This window comes from Eurypyga helias, unplaced genomic scaffold (genome assembly GCF_000690775.1).
Source record: "Eurypyga helias isolate BGI_N326 unplaced genomic scaffold, ASM69077v1 scaffold2462, whole genome shotgun sequence".
Classification (NCBI taxonomy): Eukaryota; Metazoa; Chordata; class Aves; order Eurypygiformes; family Eurypygidae; genus Eurypyga; species Eurypyga helias.
The window spans coordinates 37,666-65,274 of NW_010237674.1; the positions used below are offsets into that span (position 1 = coordinate 37,666).

The 27,609-nt window shown below is 39.0% G+C and overlaps 1 protein-coding gene across 3 annotated transcripts in view; it reads left to right on the forward strand.

Moving 5' to 3' along the window:
* The window catches only part of DTNBP1 (dystrobrevin binding protein 1), a 67,201-nt gene that overhangs the window by 34,310 nt on the left and 5,282 nt on the right, over nt 1-27,609 (forward strand). For all 3 annotated transcript variants that reach the window (XM_010147526.1, XM_010147527.1, XM_010147528.1), the window contains one exon: nt 26,928-27,083. In XM_010147526.1, coding sequence (XP_010145828.1) covers nt 26,928-27,083 — 156 coding nt within the window. The remainder of the gene's footprint in view (nt 1-26,927; nt 27,084-27,609) is intronic.

Consider the following 27,609-nt stretch of genomic DNA (forward strand, 5'->3'; position numbering starts at 1 on the left):
GCTCTCAAAGTCCCTTTTTATTAAAAAAAAAAAAAAAAAGAAAAGTTTAGGATGAAATGTTTTGACTTCTTTTCTGGAAAGAAAACTAAAGCAGCAGAGGCTGTTTAGAAATCAGCAACACAGCGCTTTTGGACAATGAAAGGTGGCAGAAACTTTGTAAGGGCAAATACGCACATGGCTTTGGCTACTGAGTCATGCATATTTCTAAGCTTTAGCAGGATTAGTTTCATTCAAGCTCAGGGAAACTGGTCATATGACCATTTTTAGCATTTCTGTTTACAATACAACAAAATATGTTTTCAGCTCTTTGCATCAGAGATCTCTCCCAAGCAAGTCCTGATAAGTTTTAAAGGCTTTATCAAAATACCCTTTATGAGAAGGAGGCTGGTGAAGTAAAGAGGTGTTTTTTCTTGCTTTTCTCCTCTAGGTTAGGTCATTGGGTCAAATTTGATATGCAGATCTTTTGTCATCCCTCTTCATGCATCTAAGGTGCTTCTGTTGAAATTGCAGTTTTCCAGTTCTTTTATCAGTAGCTTAAATACATTTGTATCTAAACTTAAATTTCCCGACTTTTACTGTTCCTTTCTTGAAGAGTACAGGATATTTGGAGTGCTCTATTGCCTCCATTCCTTTGCTCTCCTTTTACTGAAATCTACTCGCCTCAACAAATAGTGTGTCAAACTGTTTGGGTTTTTGTGGTGTCGTGGTTTTGGTTTTTTTTTTTTCCTTCCAGTCTAGGGATCCTCTTTATTGTGATGTATTCTCATGGCTGTCAAAATAAACAACTTCTTCCTAATCTTCATGTTGTCTTCCAGATGCATAGGTATTATTCAGTGAGAAATTTACAGCTTATGGTTGACAAAGCTAATACATTCAATGATGTGGCTCTTCTAGCAGTTGTGCTGTACTTTTGAGCACACAACATTGTATGTTGTTGTATGTATTGTATGTCATAAGAAAGACTAGATGGCATTGTGGTAGACTATAATATCAGCCACATTCAGTTTGTTTACTTTAACATTTCCAAATATACTGTCCTAGAGCCTGCATTAAGAACATTCAAGGTGTTTCATTACCGTGCAGAATTTTTTGTTGAAAAATTGTGTCCATAACCTAGTTGGTTAACAATAAGTTTCTAATTTAATGTTGTATTTTCTGATTTTGTATTTCAGTGCCTAATTTGAATAGGGGAGGGAGGTTGTCTTTGGTTGTTTCTTCCAAAACATGTTGTGATTCTGCTATGAGTGTTTCCTGATTGACCATGGTCACCTAAATAAATTCTGTAACAAAAACTTCAATAATTAAACTTTGTAGCATAGATACACAAAACAACAACGCTTACTTTGGCATACCAGAAACCAGTTGGGAAACAGTTGCTCAATTCTATTGAAATAAAGCTAAGATGGAGTTAAAAATTCAAGGACATTCAGGTTTCAGGTTTTTTCCTCATTATTTTGTTATGAGCTGAAAATATTCTCATAGAGTTCTAGTTAATAGTGTGTGTTACCAGCTTCTTTCCCGTCCAGGCTATGGGACGACAACCTTGCAACTTTGGATGTCCTGTATTGTCTGTGGCAAGAATTGGCCAAGACTCCCATACATGATGACCATTCTCTTGAGAACTGAAAAATTTGAGACTTGGGCACCTTGATTGAGAGGCAAATAAGTTGATCTACTTAAGCCTTCCACTATAGTGTAATAGGATAAGACAGATGAAGAAGAAAAACAAATGCTGAAGTGTACTCTACCCTGCTTTTGATTTTGCTTTTTGTGTTTTCAAGTTTGCAGACTTTCAGGTCTGTTTAACTCTCAGGACATGTTTTAAAAGTTTCTGGGTCTGAATCTGGCTACTTGTAACTTCTGTCCTCTTTTTTGCTTCCCTTGAAACAGGGACTTCAAGTCAAGCCTTTTAAAAAAAAAAACAAAAAGGAGAAGGAAACTTCAGTCTTGGTCTTTCACTGATTTCAGTCCTCCCCAGTAAATAATTGAATCTTTATGCATCGGGGCAGATATCAGCAGTGCTGCGATGTAAAAACTTTCAAATGTACATTTCAGTAGCCCACAGGTGGATGGTGCTGAGTTTCACAAATCTGATTCTATTTGTCTGAGTTATAAGGCTGGATGACATACTTTCAGAACTTGTTCTATAAATGAATACATACCCAAGAACAGTGGAAGTTTTCAGTTTTGTGCCTTGTCAGAGACTGGACGTGATAGTGTACAAAAGCAATTGCTTACCTCTTGCTGACCCCCTAAACATGAACCCCCTAAAACGTTTTTTGTTTATTTTTCTATTGGCAACACTGTTCTGCTGAAGGTTGGGTGTAGCTGAAAATCTATTAGCTGCCTTTGACAAGAAAAAAAAAAAAAACATTTGCTGCATGAAGTGTTATGTCTGGGGTGAAGCAAACTACAGTGGGTGGTAACTTGTGCATGCGTTTATTTTGCAGGTGATTGGAAAGAAATTCGTTACCTAATAGGTTAATGTCTGAAGATGTCAAGTCTTCAGGACAGACAGTATTTTCTATATAAGAAATAGAATTCATGTTTCAATGGAAGGAGAAAAAGGGGGGTTTTTGTGTATTCAAACCGTAGAAACAAAATTATCTACAATTTTACCTTGAATTGCTACTTGAGAATGCCATTTCCCATCATGCTTTGCCAAAATGTGGGCTGTACTGTCAACTGGATTAGTAACCTGATAGGATGGGAAATTATTTCTCCTCAACCATCTTTTGATTAGTTTTTAAGTGGTGAGGGAAAAACAGGGCTTCTTTGATAGCAGTAATACAGGCTTGGGTGGATCTTAGTCAGTCATAAAATGGCATCCATTTCTAAGGTGGTTATATATATTGGAAGAGGCTCTGAATTTTCAAAGCTGTAAATGGAGAGTAGAGTTTCCAAAGGAAATCTAAAGTTTAAAAAGGGGTACTCTAGAGATATCAGATTATTTATGGACAAACTAAATAGATTTCCTTGGAACAAATAATGTATGCCCTTGCAACTCAGCTGATCAAAGTTTTTGGTTGTGTCATTTCTTCCACCCCAAACCACTTCTGGTTGCATGCTTTAAATGCCTTTTTCTTTTTTTTTACTCTTCGTTTGTTGTGGGTTTTTTGACTGTAATGTAACTTTGTTACAAATTTGACAGTGCTGTTTGTAGTCTCTTTGCTCTACTAGATTTCAGGATTTGTAGGATGGCTGTCACCTGAAAGTAGCATTCAGACAATGAGTTAATATAATGCTAATGTTACACATGCTTCTGAAATGTTATGCTTATCAGGTTTTTTAATGTTAATTCTGACTGGGGGAGAATGGAGGGTAGGAACACTTTTTTGAAAATTCTGCTTCATCTACATGTATTTTTAGAGAATCGTGTGGGTTTTTTAATGTGGCATCCTTATGCTCTTCCATCCTGTCTTTCAATGCTTTGTATTTTGAGGGAGCTAGTTTATTCTCCCAACAAATTTTAATATTGATGCATTTATGTGGCTTTCTCTTTTTCCTTGAGTACTACTCTTTTTGCATTTTAGCACTGCACTATGTCAGAAGCCCTTTCAGAGGTCAGATGTATCTCAACAATTTTGACATCGCGGCAGCTAAAAATAAGACGGCCCTTCAGTGTGCAGGTGCAGCTCCTGTTGGCTGTAGTAGAAGTTGGCTCTGTGCAGGGGTCAGCCTTGCAGAGCCCTGGTTTTGTAAGGAGTGGAGGAGGCCAGTGTAACAATAGAGATTTTCTGTGGCTATTGCCAGGGTGAATAGCTAACCATGTAGATAATAGGAAAAAATGTCATGGGAACATAAGTCCTGTCATACTCAGTTTATGCAGAAGAGAAAACATTTAAAGGTGTAATACTTGACTTGTCTGTAATGCTTAGATGACTGATGTGGAAAAAAAAAAATGGAAACCTATTTTATCTGCAGCTCTAACTTGAATTCATCCATTAATTACCAAAGTCCAGACTCAAGGCAGGATTATCTCACAATTATTATTATATTATTTTTATTTTAATCTTTCCCATAGATATTTTTGATGTTATTTTCAGCAGTGGAAAAAAATTAGTTTCACAGGCCCACACGTTCTTGGTAATTTTTCCTTTAATGATGATGATTTGAGAGGTATTTGTTACATAATTCCCTGTTTGTGAACGCTGTATTTTGAAAATTGTCATCAAGGAGCTTTTTAAAATGCGATCTTTTTAAGGAAAAGAAAGGAATTGTAATGGCTATCATGGTTTCCGGCTGCGCTGCGCACCTTCCTAAACTCAAGGGGTAACACGTGCCAGCGTCCAGGCTGAGCAACGCCTTACACTTTACGAAACGTAAATGCGCCGTTGTGTAACTGCAGCATCACCGTAACCGAAGATTCTCAGTCATGTGCTGTTTCTGTAATCTTTTTTTAACTGCAGAACCATTTTTTGAATTTTTGATAAAAATGTCGTCTGAATATGTAACACCAAAAAAATCAGTTTTCAGCAGAGAAGACTGCTCCTAATTTACTTCAAAATCACATCCAAGATTTTTGATGGTTTATGTGTGAAGTAAGAATAGTACATAATCTGGTTTGTGGGGTATCTGAGCTAAGCCATGTTAAGGAAAAATACTTTGCGGGGGGAGCCTTATGAGCTTGGCCTAATAAAGAAAGAATTCAGAACAGTTCCTTACCTTTTCCTTGCTTCAAAATCATTTTCAAATGCTTCCAGCTCTCTGCCAAATAAGCACATGCTGTAACTGCATGTCATCAGATTATAACCCGCCAGGAAGATTTCTCTCTTTCCAGCCCCCCTTTATGCAGCAGCATGTGGTACCTTCCCAAATCCATGCATGCATGTCTGGTACAGCCCAGCTGCTGGTAGCTTGTGTTCGGGTTCTGGAAAGGCGCTGAGTTGAAGTATCAATGTGTGTGCATCTGCATGCGAGTGACCCATTGAAAACTGGCCGTCGCGGTGTTACTGCCTTGAAAAAGCAGCCTTCCAGCATCGGTCTTTGTTCTACATCAGTGAAGATGCACATTAGTGGAGCTGCTTGGTAACTGGAGCTTTCACTTGACCAGTACCTCTTTCTTTTTACTTGCTTATTTCTTACTGCCATGTCATCTCCGGGAGCCACTGAGAATACTCAGAAGAATTCATGTAGGTGGAACTTTAATATCATCTTTATTATTTGGCTGCTTAATTTGCCAGTCTAATGTAAAATGCAAAATGAAATTAAAGTTAGCTTAATTAATTTCCTGTTGCCACCGTTGCCTGATTTGTAAAGGGTGTGCTGTAAATGAGAGGTTAATTAACAACTTGATTTAGCAAATTTGAAAGAAATTGTGACTTATTGTCTGTTTTGTCAGGGCTTTTGTTTATTGCTTTGCTCTGGTCTGTCACTTTGCATTATTGTTAAGGTAATATTAATCGGAATTAGTAAAAGAATACAAATACACAGATACCTTGTTGGCTAAAATTCAAACAGATTTGTCTAAGGGTGGGGTGATACTAGAGGACAAGGGGAGACAGAGAATTATTATCAAAGATAAAATCAAATATAAAAAAATTAGAGCATTGAATTCATTAGTATACATGCAGTCATGCTAATTCTTCATTTCCTCAGATAAATACAGTAATAAATATATGATAAAAATGTATTTTTTAAGTGAAGCAGTTAATGTTATTTACATCATATAAGCACCCTATGTCATATGAAACAATGTTCTTAATAATGCAATTAATAACATTTTTATGCTGTTAATTTGTAACTAATTATATTTAGAACTGTGCATTAATTGAAGTAGAAATAAGATGTGGATTTCTACTCTGATTCTTTTTATGTTCATTAATATAACCACTGTAAGAGTTTTTTCTGTTACCATGCATGTGATATTTTTTTTTTTCAGTTGGTGTCCAGGACCAAAAGATAAGAGTAACTTCAACTATTATATTATTTTAATAACCTGTTGGAGCATGTCTTTATCAAGGCTTTACCTCTGAGTTGTAATTCTGACCACTAAATTTGATATTCATGCTAAATAACAACATAAAGTTGAATATTTTTGTTTTAAATAATTCATCTGATGTAGGAAAACTTTTTACGTTTATATGGATTAAAATACTTAATTTATCAAAACAGTTGTTCTATAAATCTAGACAAAACAGTTGAGTGTTTACTTAAATATGGCAAAATTTACCCTCTGTTCTGCTAAATGTGGTGTGACCACTATGCAGTCAAAATTGTCAGTTTTGCAAGCAGTGAATACACTACTGGTATTATCCATTTTGTGTCCTTAGCAGCTCTGTACATATTGACAGGTGTTGTATATTTTTTTTGCTTGTTGCTTACTGAAATGGAAATGGAAGTATGGTGAAGTGGGAGTGCAGCTGTGAATCCTTCTTTTCTTTTTTTTCTTTTTTTTTTTTCCCCCTTCCTTATTCGCAGTCATATCCTGGACAGTAGAATAGCTGTTTTTCACGTGGGGTGAGCACCAGACTTGAAATTATACTTCTATAAGGATTAGAATATGGAAATGGAGAATATTTCTGAAATGTGAGTTTTAGCAGTATCAGTCCTCCAACTACTGCTGGGAAGAGGTAGCAGTGAGTAGAAGCTTTAGTGTCACCATTAGGTTTGGAAAGGAAGGTTAGCACCTCTATGGAACCAGGTTTATTCTAATGGTTTTTTAATCACATTTTCTTCTGTAGCTTGGTGACAGAAAAAAAGAATGCAATACTAAAGGTGGCTTGTTATATTTTTAGGGTAATCTGTTTGCTCATCATCTGTGTAGACTGAGGTTAATCAGAAATTAAGAAATAGTCATCTGCCTGCTTTTAAAAAAATTACATCTCTCTAATAAGATGAAATGTAATACTTTTTGAGGGTGCTGAAAGACCAAATGCTCTAGGCTTTTGTGGCCTGTGACTGCATCTTAGTGCAAATGATTTTTTTAAGTTTTATAATGGCAGTATTCTTTATTTTAGCATGCTGCTTCTATTTTATTACATGTTAGAATGGTAAATATAAGTGCAGATGTTTCATTAGCTGGATTTGTAGCTAAGTAAATGTACAGTAATAGAATATATGCATTTTATATTTCTCCACATGGCACTATTTCTTTCTATAGTGGTACTATAAATATGATGCTATTCTGGTCCTTGCAGTGTTCAGAAAGGGTAGAATTGTTTTAAAAGCCGCAGTAGAAATAATGTATTCCTTCTGTGTAGCATGTCCTTACATAAATCTCAGTCCTGACGTTCACAGCAGTGTGTTACTAAAGCACTTGTTCTGCTCAGGTTTTAATGATGCAGATGGAAAGGGTGGATGATCAAGGTGTGCATGTGGGCATGTAAGAATTCCAAATGTTTCTCTACTCCTGGTCAGTAAATGAAACACAAATGTGGATATTCTGGTAAACAATTCTGCCCATTTCATTTATGAGTGTTATGCATGCCATGTTAAATTGTATCAAGGCATTAGAGCTGAAACTGTACAAACATAATTCTTCAACAGTGTAGCTAGTGTGGCATCCTTTTTGTGGTTTGTTTTTACCGGAACAGGTGAAATAACATTAGTTTGGAAAATGGCAATGAATAATAAAAATAATGAGATACTTAAAAAGCGAGCTATTTTTAAAAATCAGTAAAACATTTTTGCATGTAAATAGTATTTCTAAATTGCATATTTTTAATAGAGTGTGTAAGCTAAGTCCAGAAGAGGTTAAGAGGCAGTTTTGACTAACTGAATGCCTTATTTCATTTTTAATCACTTGGGTTACTCTGTGGATTAAGGCAAAATAAAGATCTTGTGGAGATGTCACTCAGCCCTTTTTTCCTTTTATGTAGAAGTCAGCTAATGCTATTTTGACGTTGCGTAAGTGAGACTTGATCAAAATGTAGTTGGCTGTGTCTCATTTTAAATCAAACAAAAACATTGCCATTTATAATTTTCTGGCTTAATTAGATGATTACATAATCACTCCAGACCTCACACACCAATGTTTCTATTGGCTCAGGAGAGTTTTAACTTGGTTCATAATCTTAAATCCTCATCCATATATTATCTCTTCTCTGGTTATCGAACATTAAAGTAAAAAAAAACACGCTTCATGGAGAAGACACACTGCAAACCACACGATATATTTTCATTTGTCTTGCACATTCACACGGGTCGGAAATGGAACTGGTGGCACTTGATAAGCTCAAGTTTGGTGGCTCACCAGTGATGAGGGCATTGCAGTTTAGCAGACCCAACTGTCCTCAGCCATAATCATTGGTGTAATGTATTTTTTTTTTTTAATCTGTTTAACCTTACAATGGAATTAGAAGGGTGGGATTTTTACTTTTTTCGTAATGAGCAGTAGTTAGTTGTCCATGCGATTAGTCTCATGTGCAGGGTAGCTGCAAATATAGTCCAGTATGCTTCTGTAAGCAAAGCACTTTAAGCATGATTCTTATGCTTAACCAAGATACATATTATATAGGACTTTAATATTAGCTTTTGAGAAAGACTTACTAGATCTAATTCAGTTTTAACTCAGACCTTCTGTGATTTGTTCAGGCAGCAACAAAGTATGAATGTTAAGTGTTTAAAACAGGTGGCTCTAATGGCGGTAAAACATGCAGAAAATGAGAAAAATTTTATAGATTTTGTACTCTAGTGGTTAATAGCAAGCCAGAAAGTTCTGCGAGTAACAGGTTATTGAGGGAAAATTATTTAGGAGGAAAACAGTATCTATCATGAAGTCGGACGGGTTAAATGAACTATTGAGATTAATTCAACCATGAACAGGGTAAATAATAACCAGGGATGGATCAATCATGAAATTTCCAGTGGGCAAATGAGAAGAGGTGTTGGAGAAACGATTGAGTTACGAGAAGAGAGCTTATTTTGCTAGATGCTAGGAGAGTTTGGCTTGCTTGAGGGAGGTGGGGGCAGGGGGACTCCTTCATGTAAACATGCTGAAGGAATTAGCATCAAGAAAAGGAGAAAAAATCCTGAAAGGCCAGTGTGTGTTGGGGTGGTTTAGGTGGTTTGTTTTGTAGTAATTAGTATGCCTCCAGCTAATTATTAATTGTGTTAAACTGTTCTAGTATTAATTCAGCAAAGAGGCTTTCTTAAATCCTATAAGCACTGAAAGTACTGTCTGCCTATGTTGTGATACTGTTGAATCTTTTGTTTTGTCTAGCGTCCGTTGTTTTCTGATTTACCCTACTCATCAAATTACTGGGGAGGAGGAACATATGAGTATTTCCACAACTTGTGCTGAAATCTGTTGGGCAGGAAAGTTGCTTTCATAAGCTGTTGGGTTTGTGAGTCTCTTGGAAACTGCTGCTCTTCTGTCTACAAAGTGTGAATTGATAGCTCTGCGGTATAAATTTAGTCATTGATGAGTAACCTGTAACTTTGTTATATAAGTGTAAATTTTGCCATATTCCGTTAATTGGATCCCTGTTCCAGTGATGTCCGTACCCATCATTCTTAGTTTCTATTTTGATATAGAAGGCAATATGGCATCTGGCTGCTGGCAAAGTCTGCTGTAAAGAGTTCCATATAAAGCTACAAGATTGTATATGACCATTAACTTTGTTCAAAAGGGTAAATCTGAGAAAAATGTGGGAAAGCTTTTTGATTTTATCATTGCCAGACTTAACCACATCTCAAGTCCCAAACACCCAACCCAATTTGGATTCCTTCACCCATGACAAAAGCTCCAAACGTCACTTACTAACTTTAAAATACACTGACTTCTAACTTACTCTGGTCGTTTCTTTGATGAACGTGCCCTTTCGTATTCTAAAATTTAATAAAAATATGTTTGATTTTTTCATTTCCCTTAAAGCTTCCATTTAAAATTGTCTCCATGTGCTAGGAATGCCTGTTTGCCATGGATAAAAACGTGCTGGTTTACCCTTGGTTTTCAGTTCCATGTAGTACGTGATATTTTCTCAGTTTTATGTTTCACTAAGCTCTGTGGAAAGTGTTAGATAACTTGTGTAAACATGAAGTTTCTGTACAATCTAGCATTGTTTTTAGAAATGCTTTCCTTTATTCTTTAAGTACAAGTTGCTGACTTCCTTCTGCATTTGTAAATGGAGCGTTAGCGGACATCAGTGTGATCTCTTATGTCATGACCTAAAAAGAAAATTTAAAAAGCTGCGTGCCCTCCCTTCCAGAATCTTGGACAGTTGCCAGAACTTTGCATTAAAGCCCACAAGCAGTGGTACTAGGACAGTTTTTGCCTTAAAAGATAGGTGGAGTTACATGCGGATCACCGAGCGAGCATCTCTAGCGGGATGGAGACAGATTTGCACTGACAATATAATGCGCTTTGCAAGCTTCTATTTTAAGAATTCTTTGCACTGTGACTTTTTTAAGACTATATTGGACAAGTATTTTGTTTCTCTTAGGAGTCTTACACTTCAGGAGGCTCCAAGTTCAAACTGACATTGTTAAATTCTGCAAGACAAAAGTGCATATACTTAGAGAAGTATTTTTCATGACTACTTCTAAAGATAGCTTTTTCATATTTTTATAGTTCAGCTACTCCATATTGTTCTTTTGTACTGTTACCTCTTGTCTAGGTGCAATCCAGTCTGCGTAACAACCAAGAAGTGGTTGTTACGCAGTGGTAACAACCTGAAGTGGTTGCAGGACTTCCTGTTTCATATCTTTACAAAAATCTTGGCGTGATCTGAAGAGTCTCGAGCTTTGCATTCACCTTCAGGACAAACGCAGCAGGGGCAGTGAAAGTGCAAAGGGCACGTCTGTGTGCTGCCTGCCTTGATCAGCCTCCGCTCTGACCTCCAGATCCCTTCTTGAATGAGAAGGTAGCTCAGCTTCTGGGCCCTGACATTTATTCTCCTAGCACTGAAACCAAGATGTCATTTGTAATGACTGAGTAGTCGAGTGTCTTGTATTTTTGGAGACAGGGAAGGGGTGATATTAATTTGCTGTATCAGTTTATGTAACCTTGGTGACGCAGTGGATGTACATTATGCTTCCAGTTCTGTTGATCAGGCTGGTTGACTGCTTCCTTTCTTTCAAATCTGTCCCTATAGGTGAATGAAGGTGAAGGGTGAAATCTGTTCAACTACCTAAGGCTTCTGAAGAATATTTAATATAAAATTGAATGTGAAATTACCTACACTGAAGTTTCACTTTAAATGTGAGCAGAACTGACTATCTCCTATCCTGATCATGAGGGGTATTTCCAAATAGAAAATCATCAGATGTAACCCATATTATTATAGGCTGGTTTGCTGGAAATATATGTTCTTCATTTTACCTGTGGGTATAAGAATAGCATTCCTTGGTTTAGTTTCTAAATACATTACTATACGTGCATGCTTATAAAATGCAGGCTCTCAGGCTTTTTTCTGCTAATTTTTCCCCCTAGGTGTGATCATTAAGTTTACTATTTAGAAAGCATTAAACTAGTATTAGAAAAAGTGGGCCATCAGTCTTTAATAGCTGCTGATATGATTACAGTTTTCACTTTAAAAATTGATTATAATAGCAATATGCAAGTATGTAATTTCTGACCTATTTTGAATGGTAGGTGGAAACTGCTACCTTGAAAACTTCAGCAAAATGCAATTCATTCTAGCCCTTTAATACTTAGAGTGTTCATACGTGAAATTATTGTAATACATTGAGTACAATGAATTTGTACTTACGTGTGCACTTACACATCTGGCTTTATTAAAATTGACTTAGGGGGTTTGCACCTGTAGGGACATTTTAATATATAAAATAAATTCATAAAAATAAACTAATTAAATATGTATACACATATATTTTATTTAAAACCATTTATGTTGTAACAAATCCGTTGTTCTGAATATATATGGACAAACCAGCATTTTACAGTGAACCTGATAGTTTGGATTTTTGAGTGAAAGGAACAAGTTAATACTTCATGAAAATCTGTAATCTTGTATATATTTTGTTGGTGGTTGTGAAAAACTTACTGCTTTCTTGAATTATGCACCAAATTTACCAATTTTATTTTGAAAATATAGTCTTGATGTATTGTCAAGTCTTGGTGCATTTTTTCTTCCTTCTGGATGGAAAATTTTAGCACTTCATGGTTAGATTTTTCTCTGTGTGATGCAGCCACTGTTTGATGTTGGTACTGTATTTAGTGTATATATAAACACATGTATTGTCAAGGGAACTTGTTTAATAAATAAAGCACGCATGAAAAATAATTTAAAAGGAGCATCATCAGCAGTCATGTTTCAAAATAGGAGGCTTTTTACCAAACGTCTATAGTTTTATAGAGCATGAAATGATAATAATGATGTGGCTTTGATTCCGTATACATGCTTCAGTTCTCATTATTAGCCTTATATAGTCACTATTATAAACAGATTTGATAGTGTGTGAGAGAATCACAGTCGGTCAAAGTTTAACACTTGCTGAACACCTTCTTGGTATGTTATTCCTTCAGTCCTGGAGATAAAGTACTTGTACAGACAGAACAAGAATGCTCCCCCTCAGTATTTCTTGGTTGATTCCCACGCCCACCTCAAGCCTTGTTCAGAATTTCTAGTATATTCAGGAACTGATACAGAGGGCGCTGTCCCAGGTGTGTTTGTCTTGGAAGACCTCATAGTCATGATGCCCCTTATGTTCCAAAGGTCTGCTGTTGGCCAAGCCCCAGGACAGATCAAATCGTTTCAGTGTTAGTCTTGTGAGGAGTTTGTTCCTTAACTGCTCTTCACTATCCCATCTTGCCTGTCTCATTTGTGTTTTAAAAGGCATTGCAAAATCTGAGCATCAGATGTTTAGATCCCATAATACCGGTTGTAACCCACTGCCATCAAATTTAATCTTTTATTAAAAAAAAAAAAAAAATTTGGTTTTCGTAACTATGAATGAAATTTTCCCTGTGTGAAATCAAATGTGGTGTCATCTCTTGGAGTCTATAGCAGCAGCTAAGAGATGGAAAATTTCTGCCTCCGTCTCTGTTGAAAGCTTAAATCTTGGACTTCATAACTTTATTTCTGTGTTAGTATCAAATAAAAATGCTGTTGGTTACTCTGAAAAGGGGGCAACAAATCTGCTTGCCCCTGGAAATTGGATGCTGTTGGGGCTGACAAAGCAGATGTGTGATGATGGGAAGAAAGAGACGGAAACAGGGCAGATATAATGGTGGCCTGAAGGCAATGTTTTCCCACTGTCATGCCGAATCTGTTGTGAACAAATAATTCATATTTAATAAAGGCCATATTGTGTTCTAATGATATCCTCCTCTAAAATTAGTGTGTGTTCAGCTTTTGAGAGGCAGGTTATGCAAGCTTAGATATGAAAGTGGGGAAAAATTGGCCACTGAGTAGGATCACTGTACCTCTGCTTACAGTTTGTCTTAATGCTTTAAAAATCAGCGGTTCCTCTTTTTTTTCAGAATCACTGTGCAGTTCTGTAAGGGCTCTCTGAATTGTTACAGGTGTGGGAAGCTATACCCATTGTAAAGGTATAGCATGTGATTTCCATTGCTTGAGAAAATGACACCTAGTGCAGAGAGGTGCTGTTTAGAGAAATAGAGTAATAGTTGAGAATTTTAACTTTTTCAGAAATCAGCTGCATATATACAGAGGAGATGTGCGTGCATTTTGTGAAGTTGAAATTACTCATGACTAATTACTAGAAAAATATTCTAAAGATTAAAATTAAAAATTAAATTAGTAGGGCCTTATACATATTGAGGAGATAAGGAGAAGATTATAAATAAAGTATTCTGTATTTTTAGTTGGCCTAAAGCTGAATGTTTTTAAAGTGCATACAAATGGCAGAAGTTGATTGATACAGATGTCAGGGGAATTAATTCCTCATTTTATACTTTATTGCAGCACAGGCACAAATAAGTGCCTGCTGTCCCAAGATGCAGCAGAAGATGTTGCAGCCTTCTGTGGCATGCATACGCTGGAAGAAAAGAAGGTGGGGGGAGAGGGTGAGAGAGAGATTTCATATAGATGTGTATGTTGAAAGGAATGATCTCATAGGAAGCATATTTTGCATGTTTAACAGTCCTTATTACATTGACTTCCCCTTTCAGTCAGCCCCCTTCCTTTTTCCATTCTCCCTTGCAAGTGCTTTTATCAGCTTCCTGAATTTCTGCTTTTTATTTGCTCCTCACTGTCACTTTGATGTCTGTGCATCCTTTAGGTGGGTTTTCTTTGTTTGCTTGAATAAGATACTGTATCCTAGGTGTCATCTGTCAGTTAGGTTTTACTATAGGCATAGAGTTTAGTCATTGATGGTCATGCAGTATGTGCTTTCTCACTCAATTGTAATTGATCCCACAGTCTCTTGGTTTTTTGCCTGGCAGAATAACTTCAGTAGTGCATATTTCTTTGGTAACGGCCGATTTTATTGCAGTGGCTTTTTGTCCTTGGTGTTTGGTTTCAATACGGCAAAGCCTTCTGTGCCTCAGTTTTAAATTTCTTTCTCCTGGTTAGTATTGGTTTTCTCCTCACAACTTGTTTAAGCCCTGCCAGACTGGAAAAATCCAGAATAAAGGGTAGTATCTTACTAATTAGCTCTGTTTGGCAATCTGAGTTGTCAGTAGCTGTTCCTCTACCCCCACCCCGTCTCCATTTCTCTAAATTTGTATCTCTTTTCCTTTCATATTTCTCTCTTGTTTAGTGCTCCACTGCTGCATTAGTAGCATCACAGGTCTGCTCCATTCTCTCCCTAGTTCACTGCGTGGGTGTCTGTCTGTTATATGAGGTGTTGGGCTGTCGTGGTTTAAACCCAGCCAGCAACTGAGCACCACCACCACCACCCCCCTCTCCGGTGGGATGGGGAAAAGAATCAGAAGAGTAGAAATGAGAAAACTCATAGGTTGAGATAAAGGCAGTTTAATACATAAAGCAAAAGTTGTGCATTCAAGCAAAGGAAAACAAGGAATTATTTCACCACTTCCAATGGGCAGGCAGGTGTTCAGCCATCTCCAGGAAAGCAGGGCTCCATCATGCGGAACGGTTACTTGGGAAGACAGACATCACCACTCTGAACATCACCCCCTCCTCCCTCTTTCCCCAGCTTTATATGCTGAGCGTGACATCATATGATTTAGGACATCCTTTTGGTCAGTTGGGGTCAGCTGTCCTGGCCGTGTCCCCTCCCAGCTTCTCGTGCACCCCCAGCCTCCTCGCTGGTGGGGTGGTGTGAGAAGCAGGAAAGGCCCTGACTCTGTGTAAGCACTGCTCGGCAGTAACGAAACCATCAGCGTGTTACAAACACTCTTTTCAGCACAAATCAAAAACACAACCCCAAACTAGCTACCTTGAAGAAAATTAACTCTGTCCCAGCCAGCAACTAATAGACCCAGTAAGTTTTATAGAGCTTTAGTGACAATGATTTCTCCTAATAAGCGGGTATAAAACTGTGGAAATCAAATAAGGAAAATGTCTTAGCTATTAATTACTCTCTTTTTATGAGGGTACACATGACCTGGTTAGTTACGTTAACCAGTGAAACTTGTCTAGCTGTATTTAATCCCAATAAATTAATCTATTAATGTAAACTAATAAAATTAATTAATCTAAAGGTATTAAGATTTTAGATCTTGCACACCTAAGAACACCTGCCAGTTTTTTCACAGTATCTTTGAACCAGCCTAATGCAGTACCTGAAAAATTAATGTTGTGGTCATTTGAGTAGCAGTTTTTAGAAATCAATTTACTGTTCCTGTAAGCTAAACCAATATGGGCACAGGTTAAAATGGCACTGTTATTTCATGGCTGATGCTGCCATTGATGAATTAATGGCCACACTGCAAAAAGTTTTGAGTGAACACGGTTGTGATTAGGGCTTTAGCTGGAGCTGACAATGTGGAGGCTGTTGGTTTTACACCTTATGTCAATTCTGTTTTCTGTCAGGAAGGTAGGGTTTTGGTTTTATTCCCATCTGCTTCTTGTCGTAAGGGTTGGTCTTCAACGTTTGTCTTTAAATGCTTTTAAAAAAAAACATGGACATGTCAGTGTTGGAGAAGCTGTTCTGAATTAGCAGTAAAATTATGGAAGTGCTTTGACGCTATACATAAAGACAACCTTTATTCCACCTTCAGTATTTAAAGTTGCAAATTTGAACACTTTAGTACAATTCTGCATGAAGATTGTACACAAATAAATCAGCAAGCCTGTGGGAGCGGTCGTCTTTCACAACTCTTTTTTTCCTCCAGAAACATTTACCTTAAATATTTTTCAATATCATCAAAATAATTTTATTCTTACAATTGAGCTATTTAAAAACAGCTAGTGTTTTGCAAGTTGGAAGTTTTATCTGGACTGCTTTTTTGTTAAGATCTGTTATTTCTGCGCTATAGACAATTAATCTGTAAAAACTGAAATGAAGAAGCAAGTGGAATGGGTTTGAGTATATGAAAACTAGATGCATGGAAGAAAGCTTAAAATGTTTAATTAGAAATTTAAAGCTCGATAGCCTTTCTTTAGAACGGACATATTGAAAATTGCTGTACCTCTGAGTCACAATCCATGTCCTAATTATCAACTTTTTTACATAAGCCATTTTGGTTTTAAAACCTAAAAAAGTTCAGTTGAAAGAACACCCTGATACATATTTCTGCACCGATCGTTATGCCTTCTTCTTGTTATATAAAGCCTTTCTTTAATAGAAAATAAGGAATTTTAACTGTGAAAATACAGTCATATATTCTGAAAATACTGCATTATATTCAGCCACACTGTTCTGTTTGAAATGTAGCTTGCTTTTTGTTTTGGGTGTCTTCCTTTTGTTGCCTGGATAGTTGTTACTGCCCATTTGCCTGGATTTAAAAGCAACCCATCAGTTGAACAACACTTTTGTAAGAGAATATGATAGTGTAGTTTTAAGAGATCTGTCTTATGGAATTCTAAAACGTCTGGAAAATACATGCCATCGCTAATGTTGCAAATTAGCTTTACTAGTAAATAGCACTGTTACATGTTCAATTCTTAAAAATTACGATGACATCTTTGTTTTGCGTTTGAGAATAAATAGGGATTTTTAAAATAAGCTGGTCTGTCACAACTGGCACTCTGCGTGCAATGAATATGCAGGACTACACATATTTTAAAATTCATCAGCTGGTAACACATTCCTAATAGCTTTCTGTCAGCAAATTAGTCCCTTTTCATACTATTTTGTAGAAACTGTTCGGATGCTCCTGGATGCTGGTTTGCTGGGGGGAATGGTACTTCAGATCTCGTCTTGTTTATCCTATCAAACAAAAGTGTTTACTCACCACTGGGATTTCTAAAGATGGTCTGTAGAGTGATTCGTTTTGGGACATTAACTGAACAGTGTTGAACTGGGCTGGATTTGTAATCTCATGGTCCTTTTTCTTCTTAACTTCTAAGAATGAATAAATAAAAGCAGCAGTAGTAGGATGAATGAATAGCAATTGCTTTGCTTGTATTGGAGAAGTTGTTTTGACAGAAGTAGAAGAGGAAATAGACTAGTCGTCAAGAAAAAATAAATACTTCAAGTATTCTGTGTGTGCTACTGGTAATGTGATCAGTTTATGATCTTTTTAAAATATTACTGCACATGCAATTTTGACATTGTACACAAACGAGGCTTCTACACAAGGATTTCACTGGTAGTCCTGCAGTTCTGACTGCTTGAATGTTTAGATTTTAATGTGTAGAATTTTTCCCCCTGTTACACTTAGCTTAAAATAGGGAGAAATTGCAATAAAAAACCCTAATGTTTTCTGCTATTTATTCCTTTTGCACTTAATCCCTGCTCGTTTCATATTGATTGAGCCCACTCCAACCAGGTAGACATGTGTGTTTTAGCAGAAGTGCCTCGTGCATCTTTGGACACAGAATCTGTTTCTATTGAAATGAGGGGTTTATTTGGTGAAATATAGGCTCTGTTAAAATGCCCATTTAAGTTTTTTAGCAATGAGGCCCTAATGTTCTTAACATTAACAGAAACCCACTGCTGTTACCCAAGGAATAGGTCTTGCAGTAGTTGATCGCAGTAATGCTTACAGGCTCAGTGTTTTCAGAATTTTAGTTTGATGACTGATTCAGGTGAGAGAGGACCAATGATTTGGAACAGCTTCCAGCATCGAATACTTCAAGTATAATTTGTATTTACAAAATGTCTTCTTTGCTATTGAATAAAAGTATTTTAAGACTTCTGATGGACATAGAAATTTCATCATTGTACAGTGTTACTTGCCCCACATTTGTAAAGCACATCTGTTATCAAATGTAGTTTACATAATGCGCACTGAATGCTTTATCATGTGGAAGAGATGTGAAAAAAATCAAATTCTATTTCAACTGGTTGCATAATTTTTTGCGAAAGGTAGGGTTTTGTTTGGTTTTTTTTTCTTTTCTGTTTCTGATTGAGCAATTATTGCTTATCTTGACCTAAGACTTGAATTACAGTACGTCTTAAAAATACAAAAAGCCTCCTTCAAGTCTAAAGTAGTCACTGTCAACGTAAAGGAAGTCAGATTAGGCTGAACCATACGGAGACTGTGAATCCACAGCTTATTCCTTTTGGCTCTGAAGGCTGTAGGGCCCTTTGGCAGGCTTTAGCCCTCCTTCTGGAGAGGGAGAGATAAATTGCATGTTCAGATCAGAAAACTGGTTCTTCTGAAACCAATACATGGAGTTAAAGTCCTTGTTTTGTTTTACTTAGTAGGAAAGAAGGCAATAACTTGCTCACCTTCATTTTTTGAGGCAAGATTTAGTTAAGCACCGAATGGTGGTGTTCTGCTAGCCTGTACATCTGAAATGGTTATAGTTTGGGTGAAGAACAGTTTCACCACAGCAAGAGTTCGGGGCTTGGTGTTATTCTTAAGGACAAGTAAAAGTTGATACCTGCTGACTGATTTGCCATGTTGTGGAACCCATATTTTCTGCATGTGCACAATGTGTTGTGACAGCAAAACAGAATCTCATCATTTATTTATGCACTTATGCAGGCACATAATTTGATCCAGAAGGCAAATACCTCAGAGTTGTGCAAAGGTTGAGATTAGCACTGTTCTCATAGCAGCAGAAGCCATTTGCCTGTCTCTAAGAGCCTTCCAGTTCCAAAGCAAAGGTGGTTAACTTTTTGGAATGGAAAACAGTAATTAAATTGTTCGATAGATCAATTTGTACTCGGATGATGGGATGCTATTAATCTTATTTGGGACAGTTTGATGGACTTTTGCAAACCTGAATTATAATACTGCAATGCTGTGGTTTCTATTTAAAGTACTTTGGGCTTAGATTTGATATTGATTAGTTTTTCCATTTGAAAATTAGTATTTTGAGGTGAGACAGAAAAAACAGCAATTGGAGAGTGTATGCACCAAATACAGCTTCTTGTGACAGTAGACTGGCACTGAGTCATTTGAACCGTTTGCAAGTATAATTTCTGTGATTGTGGCATTTTTCTACAGTGTGTACCTAGATTTTTAAGGCCAGATTGTCTTCACAAATGTGTATGTATGATACACATGTACACAAACTATATGTACTGAAGATAGATGTGACATTGTCAGGTTTATTTATAGTGAAAATGAATACTTTGCAGTTTACTAACAGAATTATTGTTCTTACAATACCATGAATGGTGGATTTATAAGGAGGCAGGAAGCAAGAATGTGAGCTCAGATGCTTGCCAGTTTGTTTATTTTTGACTTAACTTTATATGCTAGGGAGGTCTGGCTTAATGTTCTCCTTTCCTTGTCTGCTTTTCTTCTCTTTCAGTTTGATAGAAATAGGACTAAAGGAGGCACGGGGGGGCTAGAAGACCCCCTTCCCAACAGACCCTGTCCCGGTGCAAGCTGAGGAGTGTTTGTGGTACTCGCATCCCACTGAAGTCATGTTGCTAAATCCTGTCTTCTAGAAAGACAGATGTTGTCACTTAGTGTTCTTGGGACCGCAAATGGAACTGGACTAGGAAACTGGGAAATGATGGACTGTAGAGTTGTTAACCCAGAAATGGTCAAGTATGGGCCTGAAGGAGGGAATTCCCCCGCCAAAGCTTTTGCTGTAACATTACCATCTTTTGCAAGACATGGATTTGCACATATGAAGTTAGGAAAATTCTGAAATAAGTGTGGTAAAAAACCCCACTAATCTGCTGTAGAACTGTATATCCGTGATGATTTTGCTTGTAGTTAAAACCAATTAAAACAATTCTAAAATTGTTCATGATTACCACATTTGCAGGCATGAAAATTTGTCTGCTCTTAATTCAGAAAATTCAAGAAGTAGGCAAATACAGTCAGGTTTCAGGATGGTTTTTAAGAAAAACAGGATGGCCAAAAGCTTTCTTACTGTTTCTGAACCACAGCAGGTCTGGTTCTAAAGCAGCAGTCCATTACGCTGCTGTGGTCCACTTTGCAGGAGTCTGCAGCCTGGTGTGTTCGTAAGCTTGCAGGGAGTAGGGAGAGGTGAAGGTGATCGAAAGAATACAGTGTGCCCGTTGGCTGCTGGCTGGGGCGTTCGGTTTCCCTTTCGGCACAGAAGCACGGTTGGGCAAGGCAGGATTTAAGCTTTTATACGCAGGGAGGGCATGTTTAACTTTGGGTGCTCCAGTCTTCTCTGAACCCCTAAATTAATTACAACGTGCGCCGTGTTAACTGTTTGAAAACCCCAAACCAACCCAAACAGAGTGCATTCTGTATCCTCATCTAGAGTAGCAAGCCACTGGTCTGCCTTAGCAAGGTCTCATCATCCTCTACAAGGCTTTAAAAAGCAGGAGAGCGCTGAACAAAACTGTGAATTTAGAACAAGGCCTAACAGTCTTTTCACACACTGTGAGGCGTATGATTATTTGTGTCATTATCCTAGATGTATTTAAGTTTTTAGAACCCGATTCCTGCATTTGCTGTTTGGTGGAGCTTATTTTTAGCATTTCTTAACTACAATGATTTCCTGGTAGCCAGGCAAAGTCTGGATTACGTGGAAACCTTTTCCCAAGCTGTGCTTCCTGTCGCGTTGGTCGGAAGCTGCTTCTTCCTCCAGGTGCTGCGTTAGTAACTGGAATCTTGGCATACGTGGGCGGTTATTTTCAGTGGTTTATTCTGATATTTATTTAGGCTTATTCTGTAGTTTTCAAGGATCTCAAGTAAGCAATTTGTTTGTTTTGAGGGAATTTCCAAGGTAAGCCAGCTTCTTGAAACTGCTTATTGGGCAACTTAATGATTTCTCTGCGCTCATAAAACCTCTGCTTTTCCTCTTGACTAGATTATTCCTGAGCTAATCAGAGTTTTCATGTTCTGATGCAATCTCTAGAAACACTGTTTAGAAATTATCAAAGAATACATAGTCTTTTTTTTAAATGAAGAAATATTTTAATGAAAGTAGTTTTGATAATTTTAGTAAAATACTTCTCCATGAAAACGCAGGCTTTAGAGAGTCATCACACAATAAATCTCATTTAGAACGATGTATGTTTTTTCCAAGAGGGATGATGGATGATCTTTCTGTCACCAAAGTCCAGTGAAATCCTGACTTCACATCCTAGTGAATCAGGACTTCATTTTTTTGATTGTAATTGCTTGAATTTACTTTCAGATTTTTTTTTTTTAACCTTGTAAAGAGATTGTTCAGAGTTTAAAAACAATTAAATCTTGCAGTTTTCACTTGTTTCCTTTTCACTCCTATTCGGAAGAAAGACTCTGTGCGTACCTAATGCACATAGCTTACAGTTTTTGTTCAAGTTTTGTCCACAGTCTTTCAAAAAAATGTAGTGCAGGAGTGCTCTGAACTTCCTCATATTATCAAAGTGTATTCTAAAATCTGTCAAGAATAATTTAAACATTTTTTGAGAAAAACTGCATTCTTTGAAGCGCTCCCCCTGTGTCTTGTCTTGCTTTGATATTTTTACTTGAAAGGGTATATAATGAGGCAGTATGCAATGAGGCGAGTATGAGTTACTACGTGACAGTGCACTGGAAAGGTTGCGTGGCTGGCTGTCTTCCGTTGTGTGGTTTTACGTGTTTATCACTCCAATTTTTGAGGGCTTTCAGTTGTTGAGTGAATAGCCAGTTTACACTGACAGGTTTTGACGGTCTCACACGATGTTCTTGTATCGGAACAATGACATTACAGCCTGGATGGACAGGCAGAAAAATGGATCAACAACTGGTTGGCTTGGAGGGCAGCAGCTGATGGGTCCTGCTCTGCCCGGAGGCTGGTCACGCAGACGGGGCTCTCGTGGAGGAGGTGGGGAGGGCACTCATCCCCAGGTTTGCTGATGACATGAAACTGGGGGGACCAGTCGCTATGGTGAGGGCAGGGCTGTCATCCAGGGGGACCTAGAGAGGGTGGAGGAGCTGCCTGACAGGAAAGTGATGACATTCAGCGGGTACAAAGGCCCTGCCCTGCAGCTGGGCAGGAGGAGCCCTTCAGGAAGACCGGGTGGGGGCTGAGGGGCCAGGGAGCAGCTCTACGGAAAGGCCCCAGGATGCAGTGGGCAGCGAGCTGGGCACCAGCCGGCAGCAGGCCTGGCAGCGGGGAGGCTGCAGCATCCTAGGCTGGGGGGACAGGATCCTGGGCTGCGTGAACAGGAACGTGGCCGGAAGATAAAGGGAAGGGGTTGTCCTCCCCTGCTCTGCACGTCTACGTGCTGGGTACAGTTTGGGGGCCCCCAGAGAGTTCAGTGAGGGCTGCTTGAAACTTTGGCATCCTTAGTGAAAGCAAAAAAACCCTGAGAAGAATATTCAGGGGTTTTACATTTTACAGTCTGGTTGAATGAGTTTATAAAAAACAGAGGAACTACAGGGGGGAAAATGGGGCATTTAGTCTGAGCTCCAGATTTTGTGTTACTCTGTCTTTCCCTCTTCATAACAGATACATTTATGGATTCTAGGTCACACGACAACTATGAAGTAACGTGATAAATTAACTGGAGTAAACTGATTGTCTAACAGTATGAAAGCACCAAAAAGCCATCCATTTGGACAGCTTGGCATCTTTCACGTTAGGTCTAAGGGATGTGCTAGCAGTATAAACAACCAGTTGTTGATGGGTTGTGTAGTGATTCTTCTCATTTGTTTTATTTGTAGCCAGACTTATTCAGGCAATCTGTGGTGGTTAAATGGAAAAAAGTTTTAGATTAAAGTATAAAATGGTCACTTGGTTGGTTGGTTGGTTGGATAAAAACTTCAGATCCTGTGACAAAATTTTAATTTGCAGGAAGTGTCAGTCAGGCATCTGAATGATATCAGAAAATGGTGTCCTTTATACTTGAGGTACATAGTTACGGGGTACTGTAATTTGTTCACTTGGAGTTCGGATTCTTCTAGTGTCTAGTTCAAACACTTAAAATACTGGGGGGAGGTTTTCCCAGAAATGGAGTTTATTTGTAAATAAAAATATTTTATGAAGTCATTAAGAAATAATCTATCTTGAAGCCCTGGCTTTACTAAATTAACCTTGTAGTAGAATACAGTGTCTGGTTAACACATTTTCTGACTGTAAAAGATACCAGAAGTGTAAATTGAGATGTGAAAACATGGACGTTGTACTGAATAATAACATTGTTGTCCTAGTCTTGCCTTCATTCCTAAGTCTTTGGCTTATTTGAACAGCTATATGGTGATTTTCTTTTTTTTTTTTTTTTTTGGCCAGAAAAAAGCCTGAGGTGGGAAATGCCTATGTGGACAACCAATGTATTAAGGACAATGGGCACTGATTTTTTTTTTTTTTCCCCCACTGACCTTTAAGAGCACAGGGCAGTCCTTGTAATGACTAGAATTAGCTGGTACAGCGTCCCAGGTCCCATTAGCTGATAGAGAGGGCAGAAGGAGATGATGACTACAGCTTTTTCTCGTGCTGAGGTGTTTGGAGGAGTCGTCCCCTGAAGCTACCCGATAAATCCTCCCCTGGCTAGAGGAGGCGAGGGCAGCGTAGCATCTCCGTGGGGCTGCGCGCACCCAGAGCCTGCTTCAGGCGGGGTGACTGGCTCCAGGGGGAACTGACTTCGTGCTCCAGCGAGTGCAATGCCCGGGAGCGTGTCGTGCAGCGGTGTTGGAGAGACGGAGGTGTTGTGGCCCATTGCTCCCTCTCTGCTTGGGCTTCGGAGGAGGCAGGCTGTAAGCTGTGCTGTGGCCAGGAGGGAGGTGAGCTGTGGGTTGGCCATGGGGCTCTTCCTGGGCACGGTGCAGAGGCTGTGCCTCAGCCTTCGAGTCTCCAATTTTTAGGAAATATTTTGCCTCCTTTTAGTTCTGTTGTAGAACAGAATTAGAGTGGAAGTCACTGGCATAGAATTGAAGTCACCTTGTATTTGGGTTATCCTGGCAAGTCCTGTAAGTCTGCATCTAATTGTGAATTGGCATTTTCTCTGTAGTCTGGGTTCTTTTTCTGTGCGCAGCAGTGGGATTAAGCAAGAGGCACAGTTACTTATTCAAAGGTACAAATTTGTGGTGAAAGGAAATATGCAGTAATATTTCAAGCGTGTCAGGTCTCAGTGATGTCTGTAAGAATTTGTATTGTGGACATCAAGAGCATGTGAGGGTATGTGGGTGGTGTTTTGTCTGTCTTAGAACTCCTTGGTGCTGCCTCTATTTAGCATTTTATAAACACGTAAAACTACACTTGGATTATGGAAAACATAATTCTCAATAGCTTTGTAACAGAAACAATAAACCCATTTTTCTGTTTTTTGAGGTTTGACCGTTAGCTTCATGTAGCCACCCGTGCCATTTCTGACAACAAACAGAAACCCCAGCGGTTTGGTTTGGCTTAGCCAAGTAACTTCTATGATACCTGTCAGAGCGTGAAATCGTGCAGCAAGTTCTTAGTGCTAACTCTCTGTAGCAGACTGTGAGAACAAGCCTAGGACAACTCTTCAGCTGGAGTATTTTGAGTTTCTCCAGAGTATGTCAGCACAGCAGGCAGCCGTTACCATTTAGCTTTGGCCAGTGACAATTTCAGTAGTTTGCAGAATGTTTTAGGCAAAATGAAAAAAAAAAGAAAAGGAGCTGCAGTACTAAGAAAAAAGTTGTATCAGTCTCATATGTTGTTGGGATGCTGTCTCTGTTCTGGGGTTAAAAATATCCTGAAGTACCAACATCGAGTGCAGAAGTGTCAGAATACATTATGAGAAAGACAGGAAATTTCTGTTGTCAGTGGGAGCCGCTGGCTTTTATTTTACAATTGAATGGCATTTCTACATCATACACAATGCTATTAATAACTGCTCATCACTCAGGACTGTAGTAAGGACTTGCTCCAAGGAACATCGAGTCATCATACACCGCAGTGTAATTGATAATAAAGACATGATGACTTAAAGGAAAATGCTTTCCTTATTGTACACCGATGTTGTACTTCCGAAATCTGCTTTCAGAAAAAGATTTCAGCGTACTTACTGATACTTTAATGGGCATTTGGTGTGTCAGCCCAGTTTTATGGCTCCTTTTGGCAACTATCACGGCTGAGTTGCTTCTGTAGATGATCTGTGACCTTGATGCAGGCAACAGAGTGAATTACTGCTCTCTGATGGTTTTGCCTGGTTTAATAAGACGTGTTCTGCATTTGGATAATAATCTCCATAATGGTGGGTGCTTTTAATGAATTTCTTTCTTCTAAAATATCATTAACATAAGGTTTTCCCTGGAAGACTGGCATGATGCTCATCCTAGAAAACCTTCCAGCATTTATCCGTGTGGACGCTGTACTCTAGTTGTGTCTGTCTGGGGTGTGAAAGTGTGGGCACTTTTTGCCAGCAGGATTTGTTGGAGCTTCCCCTGGTGGGTAGAACAGCCCAGACCAGCAGCTCTTCTCGCTGCCCCCGTCCACCAGCAGCTCAGCTAGAAAATTCTGGGGTTTTACTGTGCGTGAGACCAGTTCAGTACAACGAACAGAGAACTCCGCGAGGAAGGGTTTCAGTGTGTACATTCCTCCTGGAAAGCATTTTTTTTTCTAAAGTATATTCTAACAAGGGAATGGCTGGAGTTGGTACTTCAATAGCTACCACACCTTTTTATTGTAGAAGATGTTACTCTTCGCTAAACAGTGCGACTCTTTTCTTTGCATATCATCTGGCCAGTCAGCAACTCCTGTAGAGCAAAGCAGGAGGGAGAGTTCTTCTAATGGCGTTCGTCTGATACTCCTCCCGCGGTAGGAGGAGAGAGGAGCTGCTAGGGACCCAGCACGGATGTGTAGAAGCAAACTCGGTTGTCGCTTGTGCGTCTGTGCCCCTTTCTGCTTGGTGCCATCTTAGTGACTTGTGGCAGTTGGCTCTGCTTTTTTCGGGTCAGCATCGTCCTCGCCTTCTGGCATGTTCTTTGCTGCTGTACACAGAGAAGACCCTGCATGTTGACATGGGTGACTCTGCGGTGGTGTCACTGGAAACAGTCACTGGTTATCTACCTCCTGTCAACTCAGGCTGCCTTCACGGCTTCTGCGGGCGCGGACCTCCACTGCGTGTAGGATGTTTTTCACGGGGTTTTGCCAGTCTCTGCGAAGGCTGACAAAACCAGAATCTCGCATGCGTGTGCACATACACGTCTGCATATTCATATGTAAGCACAATGCCGTGTGTATCTTTCCTGCTGTGGTGAAAATGTGCTGCAGCATTCAAAGCGAGAGTATTGCTTTTGTGTGTAGTGGGTACACACGATAGCAGAAGCTTCTCTGTGGTAGCCTTTTTTGGCAGGATTCTGAAATCCTGGCTACGGATGGACAGTGCCTTCAGGTGATGCCATTTATAGAGTTCAAGTAATCTGCATCTTACCTCAAGATAGTTATGACATCATCTTAATGTGAAAGTTATGCTGCCTAATACAGCCTTCTTACCCTGTCAGTTTTAAAATGTAGTTGCAAAGCGCAGAAGCCTTCCTCCATGGTGGCCTGGCCTGTGTTAACAGCCTGTAGTGACAGCCTGTCAGTACTGAACCGGGTCAGCAGCTTTTAAATTCTGGGAGTCGGGGATATACATGCAATATTTTATTTGTTTGTTTGTTTTGCGCTCAGCTGAGCTGGATGCGGAACATGCACAGAAGGTTTTGGATATGGAGCACACCCAGCAGATGAAGCTAAAGGAACGGCAGAAGTTCTTTGAAGAAGCCTTCCAGCAGGACATGGAGCAATACCTTTCTACGGGATACTTGCAGATAGCAGAGAGGCGAGGCAAGTTTTGCAATACCTTCTGTGTAATCTGCAAACTCACGACCCGGCGAACATTGCTGAGGGGTCAGAGTCGGCAGCGGGTGTAACGCCTGCAGATGAGGCGTTGCAGTGTCTAAATTCTTCCTTGGCGGAACTGAAACGTCAGATAAGCCCTTTTAACAAACTTTGTGTTCCAGGGGAGCCAGACACCTTAGAAAATCAGACTCTTTGTTCTCTGAGGGAATGCAAAACACTGAAGCACATCTAGAACAGCACTTTCCTCTGCAGCTGAAGAGCACATCCTTTTATCTATAAAGATAAGGGTGGAGGTGGCCACTTCTGCCCAAGGGAGTGCCAAAGCCTGGGATTGTCACCTGGCAGGAGACACCTCCAAAAAAGTGCAGAGGAAAGCTCAGTGTTGTAATGCAAAACAAATCCCAGGTGGTAGCCATTTCCATTGTCCATGTAACACACGGAGTATGCGATTAGGACACAGGAGTTCAGATTAAGCTCCCTCCTTAGGATGAGATGACTCAAGTCTGGCATC